Source organism: Triturus cristatus, chromosome 4_2 (assembly GCF_964204655.1).
Source record: "Triturus cristatus chromosome 4_2, aTriCri1.1, whole genome shotgun sequence".
Taxonomy (NCBI): Eukaryota; Metazoa; Chordata; class Amphibia; order Caudata; family Salamandridae; genus Triturus; species Triturus cristatus.
Window position 1 is genome coordinate 834,547,995 of NC_140586.1, and position 12,176 is coordinate 834,560,170.

General features: G+C 47.4%; 1 protein-coding gene across 3 annotated transcripts in view; it reads left to right on the forward strand.

Annotated features, from left to right (window-relative positions):
* Positions 1-12,176, forward strand: part of BTBD19 (BTB domain containing 19) — a 1,273,384-nt gene that overhangs the window by 136,309 nt on the left and 1,124,899 nt on the right. For all 3 annotated transcript variants that reach the window (XM_085602806.1, XM_085602805.1, XM_085602807.1), the window contains exon 2: positions 5,389-5,614. In XM_085602806.1, the coding sequence (XP_085458932.1) occupies positions 5,389-5,614 (226 nt within the window). The remainder of the gene's footprint in view (positions 1-5,388; positions 5,615-12,176) is intronic.

Here is a 12,176-nt window from a genome sequence, read left to right on the forward strand (position 1 = left end):
TGGCCGCTCGATTTTGCAAAATGGCTCTATGTCCACCCCGGGCGTCTAATAGTAAGTCGGATAAGACTGTAGAAGTATGATTAATGGATTTCACCATCCAGCAGGCCATTTTCTCAATAGATTTGGCATTATAGACTGCCAAAGCAGGAACACCAATAATTCTCATCCACACAACTTTACACACACAGGGAAGTTTGAAGCAAGGTAGAGTCAAAAGGCAGAATCACATTAGACCACGTCAAAGCCGATAGGTCAAAATCATAATTCACCTAACCCAAATAACATTATACGCTAAATCCCTCAGTATACAACATTGAGCACATGTGTGCACCACCACCCACAAGACTGCACCTCAACATACCATACCTTCTATTCTTGGAAAGACTATTTCACTAAAAGGCAGAACACACTTAGGTCAGTACAGAATGGTGGTGGTTGAGGGTCACCATAGAGTGTCAGACCACAAGTGGCTGATTCACAACATAGCACCCCATGACCCTTGAGCATCACCATTCACATATGTCAAAAACAAAATCCAGCAAATAGCAACTGTATTACATAACCGAAAAGCAAAATGATCATGAAAGTACTGCATATCGCAATGGAAAGCAAAAACCATTGAAAACCACATGTCTAAATTAAAAGTCACGACTACTAAAAAGCACATGTGGAAACAGCAACTCATATCTTGAAGCTGCTACACAAAAATACATAATTCAAAACAAAGCATGACTTAAAAGGCAGCGAAAAACTCATCAAAGGTATGTGATAATCACTGTAGAGCAAATAAAGTTCGCATTCTCCAAACACATGTAGTAGCCAGGATTCAGGTGCAGCTAGAAATAGCTCATAGACATCCGGATACATGTTGAATGGATACAGAAAATAAATCAATCAAGCTGTTGAACGCTCCAAATGCTTCTAATGATTAAACTGGAGACTCCACTGTCAAACTCAGATATAGTAGCAACAGCTACAAGTTATTACTGTTCACTAACTCAGAAAATATTTACTCTGAGCGCTGCAAAGCGTCTCTATTGATCTCCATCCTTAATAAAAAAAAAAGCAGTCCTTCAGTATGAAAAAACACACCGCCTTCATGCAAATAATGGTGGCCGCACGTGAAGGAAACAGTTCTACACTTTGCTGAACCCATTTCGCGTTGAAAGAAGCAGGCCATCATGCTCTCCGGTACACATCAGCAGCTGTATCTTCTTGATAAGGGAGGACCCCGTCCAGTCTGGATAGCCACCGGCATCAGCCGCCACCGTCTCGTATTACTCCAGGCTTGGGGGGGGGAAGGGAAGGGGAGGGGAGAGGGAGGGCCCCACTCACACGGGAGAAGGGAGTCCCACTCATACGCGGAGAACTGGGCGAATCTGAAAAAGAAACAAGCATCACTTTTCTTGCAAAGAACATTTTCAAAAAGTACAATATTTTAATTTCTGTCTATATAGGTCTCCTCCAGCTCTGGGGAATCGTGTAATAATACCACTAACGCTTTAGTCTCTAAACTCTTTATAAAAATCCCTCTGTTGCAATACACAGCAAGAAGGGCTGGGGCAGTCTCCTTCTCTCACTTCTCTCACTGCACCCCTCACAGGTGCTGCCCCCCTTCACAAATCTCCGCGGACACTAAATGGCCTCTCGCCAAAGATAACAAGCAGAGGCTTCTCCGGCAGTCTGTAGCTCACACCTTATCTCCTTCAAGGTCGGAGAGAAATGCACGCCTGCCAACTTTCTCGGACTGTCTGCGACTCACCTCATGGGGGGGGGGCCTGCGCCTGTGCAAGCCTCCCAGACAGTTATGTCCAGGAAGCTGTCCCTACCTACGGAGGAGAGGAGCTGAGATGAGATGACCCCTCCCGTAGGAATTCCTTCTCGGACTTCACAGAAAGCCGGAGCACTGCCCAGCGTTGCTGGATGATCTCATTGCAAGACTCCCAAACAGCAATCTGAAAGACGCTGTGAAATGACCTACTTCCAGAACAACTCTTTACAGATCTGAGAGGAAAAATAGCTGTAACCACTCCTTACCTCCAGCAAGACTGCACATTCCTTAATCTGAAAATGCTCTCCCATAGGCAAATCACATTGCCTCTAACCCTGTTTTGTTCAGTATTTGTTGGGGCGCAAAAGCACAATATGTGTCCAGCATCTGAAATTAAAAGCGACCTATTAATTCCCTGCACTTTCCTGCAACTAAAAAGGGCACAGTACTCTAGAAGTATCTCACGAAATAAACGTTCATGTTAATGAAGTGGCCACATATTATACTTATTGTACACAATCAGCTGTACACATCCAAAATCACATTGTTGCAATTCTCTTTTAAAGCAAAATATATCATACACTGTCATGTCTCTCTCCAAAATGCCATCAATCACCTATTGAATAACACCCTTCCTCACAACTACGGAGACTAGAATTTCAAGGGAGTCCCACGTTTCAGAGCCATGCTCTGAGATCTTACTTGCACTTTACAACTGAAAACAGGAGATATGCATTCCTTAACTAAAACTTGAAAGGGATCCAGCCCTCTCTGCCTCACGTAGCAAGCTATTTATAAGCACTCTTCACAAGACACGCTGAAATATACACATACCAATTCTAAATCAGCACAATGAGCTCACTTCACGAGCCAGCACCTCATACTGTCTGCCCCCAATCAAATGAATCAAGTGATGTTCAAAAGTCTGTCTCCAATTACACAGCCCACTCCCGGGCTAGGGCTTCACAAGGCATTGAATCCCAGCCGGGAATATCAACAGGCAACTTAAAAGTATATTTACATTGTTTAGAACAGATCATGAAAAAGAGAGAAGTAGAGAAAGAAAAGAAAGAAGAAGAAATGCTAGACACACCAGTATATTACAAAGAACATACAAACAAAGTCACGCACACGCTGGCAGCAAACACGGGACAACACAACGCACACAGAATACGTAAACGGTTCACGACGCCAAATGTTCTGCTTTGGTTTTTCCTCCTGATAGAACCCGCTCCACAGAGCCCTTCTGACCCAAACCAGAACGTTACCCCCTCCCTAGGGCCTTTTTACACCCAAATAACCACATATATACGTACCACCTAAGGACAGGGAATTCCTATTATATATATATATATCAAGACCTCACAGCCTCGCAATCTCAGCAACCACAGTCTCGCGGCCTTAGGCAGACCCAGAATCTCCTACCCATTCGGCAGCGACACACACACGATCTCGTGACCTCAGTCAGGTCCAGAATCTCCTACCCATTCGGCAGCGACACACACGATCTCGCGACCTCAGTCAGGTCCAGAATCTCCTACCCATTCGGCAGCGACACACAAAGTCTCGCGACCTGGGTCAGGTCCAGAATCTCCTACCCATTCGGCAGCGACACACTCACGATCTCGCGGCCTCAGTCAGACCCAGAATCTCCTACCCATCCGGTAGCAACACACAAAGTCTCGCGACCTGGGTCAGGTCCAGAATCTCCTACCCATTCGGCAGCGACACACTCACGATCTCGCGGCCTCAGTCAGACCCAGAATCTCCTACCCATCCGGTAGCAACACACAAAGTCTCGCGACCTGGGTCAGGTCCAGAATCTCCTACCCATTCGGTAGCAACACACAAAGTCTCGCGACCTGGGTCAGGTCCAGAATCTCCTACCCATTCGGCAGCGACACACTCACGATCTCGCGGCCTCAGTCAGACCCAGAATCTCCTACCCATCCGGTAGCAACACACAAAGTCTCGCGACCTGGGTCAGGTCCAGAATCTCCTACCCATTCGGCAGCGACACACTCACGATCTCGCGGCCTCAGTCAGACCCAGAATCTCCTACCCATCCGGTAGCAACACACAAAGTCTCGCGACCTGGGTCAGGTCCAGAATCTCCTACCCATTCGGCAGCGACACACACACACGATCTCGCGGCCTCAGTCAGACCCAGAATCTCCTACCTACACGGCAGCCTTAGCACGAGCTCATCCTATTAGTACACGACAGGGGAATTGGGACTATATATCAGATCACACAAAGACTATTAGTTGAGCACAACCTGTTCTCTAGTTCGAGGGGCTTGTTTTCCCCCTCATCCAGTTACCACTTACCTGACCAGGATTAACCTCTGTTCATTTTAAGGCAACTCTGACTAAAGAACAGGCTATCCTCCTATACAAAAGTACACAACACATGCTAACGTACAACAAGCTAAATACTTTATTTAAATGCCACATGCACATTCGCAGAATACATTATATATATAGACAACCTGCAAGGAAAGTGAAAGGTTAAGTTGTATACTCTAAAGAAAAAGGGTTAACGTCACCTGATTATATTCAGCCTGTACTCAAAGGTCATCTAGGTTCCCTTCCCATCTGCGCCTCGGCTTCGCCTGGAAGTCACACCTCTGTAGTCACAGATCTACTCCCTTCGCTTTTCCTCCTAGTCACTGGAACCTCCTCCTCATCAGCTGCTCTCTCCTCTTTAGATTCAGGTTCGTCATCTGTCTTCCCTGGAATAAGTAGTAGCTTTACTGCTAACGGCCAGATGCCGCCTATGGTCTAGAAGCAAGTGCAAGTATCTGCCTCAGACTTTCACTAATATAGATGTGCATTCTCTCATGGAAATTTCCAGCTCGAAACCTGCCGCCCACCAAATTCCTGTACCTCCCCGTGCCAAGGACACGTTCCCAGCCGGCCGGCCTGTTGTAGTGTCTTCGGCATGAAGGAGAATACAATCCTTCGATAAGGGCCGGCCTGAACCGGTTCTCTCCAAGCGAATAACACCTCCTAACTAAAACCCTGCCTATGACCTAGAAACTTCCCAAGCTGCCAGAGCAGGAGGAAAGATGGAGTCTCTCCCGTTTAAGGCCTACCAGGCCTGAATGCAGCACAGCTCCATTAGATACCCTTACTACAAAACATATTATCCCTAATGCTAACAAATCTATCCCCTAGGATATGTATGCAAACCCTGATCTATGGGGAAGAACACAGGATCATGTTGAAGTGCCTAATAAATAGGCTCTATACACTACTCTAACCCTTAGACTTGAATGGAAAGAGACTGAAGTCACATTAGGCCTCCCTTAACACGGGAAGGCCGGGAAAATCGGGCAGTACAAGGGCGTAGTCCTGATTGATGAGTGAGAATCCTGATTTATGAGTGGGACTCTTGATTGAAGAGCAGGATTAAAGAGCAGAAATAGTGATCGAAAGGAAGGGATCATTGTAGAAGGAGTACGATCCTGGGCAATAATTTCGGATAAAAGTTCATTCCAGGAAACTGTCATACAGAGAGAATCTGATCAAGCCTGAAATCCTGTTGTCTATGAAGTTGTTTTTTATACTCTTGTTCTCTAATGCTTTTCCTTCTCCTTTCTTCTGCTTGTCCAGTGATGTGACGTTTATTGTGGGAAAAGAGAGGCGTGAACTCTATGGTCACCGCTGCGTCCTTGCATGTCGCTGTCACATGTTCCATGAGATGTTTCTGGAGCAGCCATTGTTGGCAGACTCCTCCCAGCAGCGACAACCCATCGTTCTCAGCGACGTGCAACCTGAGGTCTTCGTAGCAGTGATGGAGTTCCTGTACACAAACTGTGTGACGCTGCACAGCTGCATCGTAAGTGTCCTGTCACCATGCATTTCATATCAAATAAATGTTTTCCATTTTTTGGTTGAAAGTTTGTAATCGCTGTATGTGTGAGCGATTAGCTACAAGTAGATTTGCTCTAAACTGAGGGACCAGATTTTTACAACTGAAAACCTGAACATATCTCGGAGGTAGGACTTGAATGTGGCAGTGGACTTAAGCGACAGAAGGACTCAAATGACAGTATCCACCAACATAGAAAACGGACTAGGATAAAATAGAGGTCCCAAGATTACTATTTTGGTAACGATAATGGAGAGAAAAAAAAATCTGAGTGTGACGCAAAGACACGTTATCAGTTCTAAAATGGCTCTAGAGAGAGTCTGTGCCTGTCTGGAATTTGAGTGCTGTGGCACAACTGTGGTTCAGGCACAACTGAGGTTCAGGCACAACTGAGGTTCAGGCACAACTGAGGTTCAGGCACAACTGTGGTTCAGGCACAGGTATCGAGCTTTGACCCAAAAGAACACTCAGTTGTATTTCCTCAGATTCTTCTCCCTGCAGGGGAGCCAGTCTCCTGGATCACCAAGAGGTGGTAGAACCAAACTGTGGGGCTCCAGAGGGCGCTATCATAATAATAACTTGATATATATAAGCGCTTGATAATCCTGATTTTCTGTTTCATAGCACTGAAAACAACAGGAGTTATTATTACAAAACTCCATTCATACAGTTTATTGACCGCATAAGGATAAAAGGCTGAGTTCTCCTTCTGGGATTTGAACCTATAACCTGTGGGTTGCATACCTTCAGAGAGCTCTTAACTCGCTGAGCTATCACACTACTGAAAGCAAGTCTCTGTGTCTGTGAGTGGTAAGTGGTAGTAGGGGGGGCTTTTAGCTAAACATGGACCTGCTGAGCACTGATACTCAAGAGGGATGTCCCCTTTTGGAGTCACTGAAGGAGTGTCTGCTCTTTGTTGAACAGCCCGAGGATGCCACACATGAGTGAGTGAACATTGTCTGTGTGGTGGGGGTCAGATGTCAATATTCACATTCCTGAAATATTCAAGAGGTTATGGAAGGGTCAGGAGGAACCATGGTTTGTCAATGGACAGTCATATGTGAGATGTGAGAACGTGCCGCTTACAGTGTGGTTTTGCCAGTTACCATGCATCCATGCCATTTGCAAAATATCCACGCCATTTACAGAGTAGCAATCAATACCTAGAAAAACTGTGGTTATCAGTGGTTACAAAATTTCGCGCCATTAAAAACAACAGAAACAGTGTTTTTCTGTTGTTTATGGAATGTTTTGCTTTTATTATTGCTTGCTTACTGCACTGAAAGCGCATGTGTATAGACAGTGTACGTACAGGGTAAATGAGGTCCAAATACATTTTTAGAAGGAAACCTTATTGTAGTACATGATACAATACTTCTTTAGTTAGTCTTTGGTTATGTGCGCTTGCTCTTTCCTTCCCATGTAAAAGTTTATCTGTAAAAAGGCCCTCTCGACATTAGCACTTGAGAAGGGCAACGCCAAAACAGCCAGTACACAATTTATTAACTCTGGCCACTGACATAGCTTTCCATGCCAACACTGATGCCCCTGAAGGTTGTGATTCTCTAGAACAGGTTCTGCAACATATGCATTGAACTGGGTGCATATGCCCTCAGTTATTGAATCGGCCACAAAATGAAGCAGTACTTTTCAAAGTCCGGAGAAAATTCCCTTTTAAGGAAGGGATCTAGAACTTGTGCAGAGTATCTCAGTGAGGCTTCATTGACTTCAAATGCCATGGTTGGCGAAGGGACATTTCTATGCATAATTGCAAGCCATTTCTTAGGCATTGTAGAATAATATATCCTGAATTGCTCCTCAACGTTTCTTTGCTTACCAAGTGGCAAGAATTCTAACATGGAATATGTTGCAGTGCCAAAGTCACTAAAAGTATCGCCCAGCCTACTCTCAAGGACGTTTAACATCTACACCAATTATGCTGACCACTTGCTAGACAAGGGTGTTTCCAGACTTTAGTTTTTTGATTATGTCCACTACAACAGTCATGTTTTCCTGTAAAAATCTAAGACTACAGTAGAGTGTGCGTTTTGTCACATCACTATCAACATGTGAGCAAATATCCTCACATTTTTTGCCTTTGGCATCATCGCTAAGCAAAAATTCTGTAAATGGTCGCCACATGGATAATATAGCATTCACAGCCTCTAGGACTGAGAACTATCGCCTAAATGACACAGTTGGGATGACTTTTTCTTTGATGCCACACAAAGCACTAAATGATAAAAAATAGCGTTTTTAGTTCCCTCGCTTAACGAAACAGTGCACCAGAATGGACTTCAAAGTCAATAGCATTGTTCATTAATTTTGAAGATTGTAAAGTTGCTTTCAGTATACCATCTAGCAAGTGGCAAGGATCTCTTACAGGAAACATCAGGTATCTATTTTGAAAGGTCATCACACATCTTTTTCATATATGTAGCTGAATTACTGCACATACAAACAATATCACTCTAATCTTTGTTGAACTTGGTAAGAATCTTTTGCAGCAGCATTCCAAGTAACACTGCGTTCCATGTTTTCCAAACATCTGGTGTCATGTTTTCACCACTAACCTAGAAGCTCGGTGACAGCACTCTTTTCACATATACCTGTCACTACACCTTGCATTGAATGTTTAAAGCCTGGGGTGTTTGGCAATTCACCTACTATCAATAGTGACTCGCTAGACAAGGGGCTAATGTATTAAAGGGTTTCACCCATTCTCTGTCTGTGGATAAATGTGATGGGGCATATTGGGAAGATTCTTATGAAACCAGCTATTTTACCTATCAGTGAAAGAATCTAACTTAGCCAAAATATCAAATATGATTTTGATATTTCCTGGCTTTCTACATTTCATAAAATAATTAAATAAGACATAAAACATGCTTATAACCCCTGTATCTTTAGACCAAAGACCACAAAACTGAAAAAGGCAAAAGGAAGAATAAACAATATTTTAGTGACATCCCTAAACAACAATAGTCAAGCAGAATAATGTTAGCCCAGTCTTTCTTGCTGCTGCCTTGTATAACAAAGTTATATTGTATTGGCTACTTCAGGAAGATATAAAAATGACTCCTTCACTCATCATTTACTTTCTTTGAATGGCGTTTAATTTGTGGTTGCGAAGGTGTTTTTTCAGTGTTTATATGTTTAGACTGGCGATGGCTATTTTCCTTTCGATGGGGTTTTATCAGTTATTATAGATTTAAACCTAAATCAGGAAAGCCTAATTATAATCAATAATATTCATCCGTGAGGAGGAGCCTAGCGCGCAACCAAGATGGCCGCGTAGGTGCGAGGCTCCCGAGGACCTCCGCAACCTCCTACGTTTATCCTGTCTTCATCCTGCATTGGTTGAGGGGACTGTGTCGGGGAGCCTGAGCCGAGGTGGTACCCGTTTTCCGTTTTTGAATCGGACCCCGGGTGCCGGGGTGAGCACCGACTGAAGTTTGCGGCCTACTTCCCTCCTGACCCCGGATTCGAGTTTGGGGGTAACCCAGTGGCGAAGTGAACAACAACGGCGGGCTGGGCCTGGCGAGTCGCGCACCCCGCACTTTCACTTTCGCTTTTGACTCCCCTTGCCGTCATCGCAGGTGGGATTACGGCGTTTCTTTGTGTTGGGGTGGCCTCGCTGGGAGACCCTGCCTGCCTGCCTGCGGTGGCCCGCTCTGCCGTCCTGGGGTGACCCCCGGGGCTCTCGGCCTTGATTGATTGCTTGCTCTCCACTGCGTACATGGTGAGGTCGCGAGCCACACGACGATGGCCACGAAGCAGGAAGGGGATCGGTTGAAGGCCAAGTCTACCCGGCGTGGCACCGCGCATCAGGCCAACATTATGGACCGCTACACCCTCCCGAAGGGGTCTCCCGGCGGATCGCACAAGTCCTCCGAGTGCCCCTCGGATGACCTGGATTTGCCTGCGGATCTGACTTTGCAGGATGTTATGGGCGCCATTGCTGAGATGAAGACCTCAGTGGGCCAGCAATTCGACACCTTGGCACATAAACTCGACGCGGTCCTCATCGATGTCAACCTTGTTAGAGCCGATCTCTCTAAGACGAATGACCGGGTCGACTCATTGGCCCACACCGCGTCGGGCCTCACGACTGAGGTAGCGGCCCTTCAGACGGAGGTGCATCGACTCCGTCAGGCAAGTGCGCTCCTGGATCGGCGCCTGGAGGACTCCGAGAGCAGGGCCCGGAGGAACAATATCCGCATTATTGGAGTGCCCAAGGGACGGGAGGAGTCGGCGGCGGATCTCTTTGTGGAGGACCTGATCTCTACCCATCTCCAGCCTAAGGGGCTGAGTAAATTCTTTGCGGTGGAGAGGGCCCATAGAGTTCCCGGAGGCAGGCCGAAGGTCGGAGCCCCTCCGCGGCCTCTTATTGCCCGTATTTTTAACTTTCGGGACAGGGATGCGATTCTGCAAGCTTCCAGACTGCAAGGGCCGATTAAGCTGGAAAACATGGAGGTGAACTTTCATCCTGACTTCACGCAGGCAGTCCAGAAGCAGAGATTGAGTTTCCTGGGTGTCAAGCGGCGGCTTCGGGACATGAACTTAAAATATGCCATGCTCTTCCCGGCCAGGCTGCGGGTGGAGGCGGATGGTCGCACTCACTTCTTTGACCGTCCTGACATGGCCGGGGACTGGCTGGACACTTTGACTGGGGGACATGGTTGGGATGGGGGGGGGCGACGGGAGGTGAGCGCTCACCGGACCGGGTCTGAGGTACTGACACCGTGGCTCAACCCGGGTGATGCCACTTTTGGCCATGCTTAGGGTCTTTTGCCTATTGTGCCTTGTTTCCCCTCCATGGGAGGTTGTGCTGGGTCTCGAGGGGGTTCTCCCTCCTCCTCTAGGGGGTCTTAGTAGTTCCATTTATATAGGGGCGACAGGCACACTGCAAGTTGGGGGGGCTGTTTGGGCTCATGCAGGGGTGCAGGGAGGGGGGAGTTTTGTTGGGGCTGTTGGGTTGGGGTTGGGTATTGTTTATTTGTACCACAAGGCAGATGTATTGTTGTGCTACTTCTACATTGCTCCCTGAAGGGAGATGGCTCGATTTCGGTTATGATGGGGGGTAGGGGACTGAGTCTTTTGTCCTGGAATGTCAATGGACTGGAGGACAGGATAAAACGGGGTGTGGTCCTGCAGTTTTTAAAACGTATTTCTCCCGATATAGTATTTCTGCAGGAAACGCACCTCATTGGGAACTCCTTTCGTGCTATGAATAGACGGGGCTATCGCCTTATAGCCCACTCGGGCTTCACCTCTGGTTCAAGGGGCGTGGGAATTATGGTTAAAACTTCGCTCCCGTTTGAGATGGATGAGGTGTTCCACGATGACAGGGGACGATACACGGCTCTGGTGGGTAGATTGGAGGGTAGAGTGATTGTTTTAGTTTCTGTTTACGTACCGCCAGGGTTGCAAACAACTACTTTCGCTGATCTGGGACGCCTCCTCCTTGGCCTTCCGGAGGGGATTCTAGTGGTTGGGGGAGATTTTAACGCTGTAGTTTCCGGTACTGAGGACCGTCACCCTCCTAGAGATCTCCCCCGTGCCCAAGCGTGGCTTTCCGGCCTCTTGGATACATTGGGGCTGGTGGATTGTTGGCGGCTGAAACACCCTACGCAGATACAGTACACCTTTCATTCCGGGGCTCATGGCAGTCTTTCTAGGCTTGATTATGTTCTGATGCCAGCGGCACAGGCGGGGAGGGTTGGGGAGGTACGACATTTGGCGCGGGGTATTTCGGACCACTCCCCGCTCCTGCTGCATTTCGACATTGTCCCGAGGGGTGAGGGGAGGGTGGTCCCGGTCAATCCCTGGTATCTGCGTGACCCCACAATTCGCGCAGATTTGGTTAAATCTCTGGAGCGGTATTTTGAAGATAATGTGGGGTCTGTATTGTCTGCGGTCTCTCTGTGGGAGGCGTTTAAGACGGTAATCCGGGGGGAGGCCCTGTCCCTCATTTCCCATTCCCGGAGGCGCGGGCGGGAGGAGGTGACCCGTATTGAAACTGAGATAACTGAATTGGAGGGTGATCTGGAGTGTGGGGTAACGGATGATAAACTGCATGCTCTCCGACTCAAACAGGCGGACTACAAGGCCCTAGTCACGGAGGCAGCCAGGGGGCTGAGTAGAGAGCAACAAGGGCGAATGTATGATGTGGGTGATAAGGCTGGTAAATTGATCGCGTGGCTGGATAAAAAGGAGAGAGCGAGTCGAGTTGTCCCGTCGATTGAGAGACTGGATGGTGTGTGTGTCACTGAGCCGGAGGAAATTGTTGAATGTTTCGCTGAGTATTTCCGTGGGGTGTATTCCCCGGTATCTTCCCGTTCGGAAGAAGATTCCCATGACCTGCTTCCATTGCGCTGCCTTCCCTTTCGGAAGAGGATAAAGTGTCGTTGGATGCCGCCCCTACATCTGAGGAGATTGCCCTCGCCATACGGTCGGTCGCTTCCGGCAAGGCCCTGGGTCCTAATGGCCTTCCCATCGAATTGTACAAGCTGCGACCGGATACGCT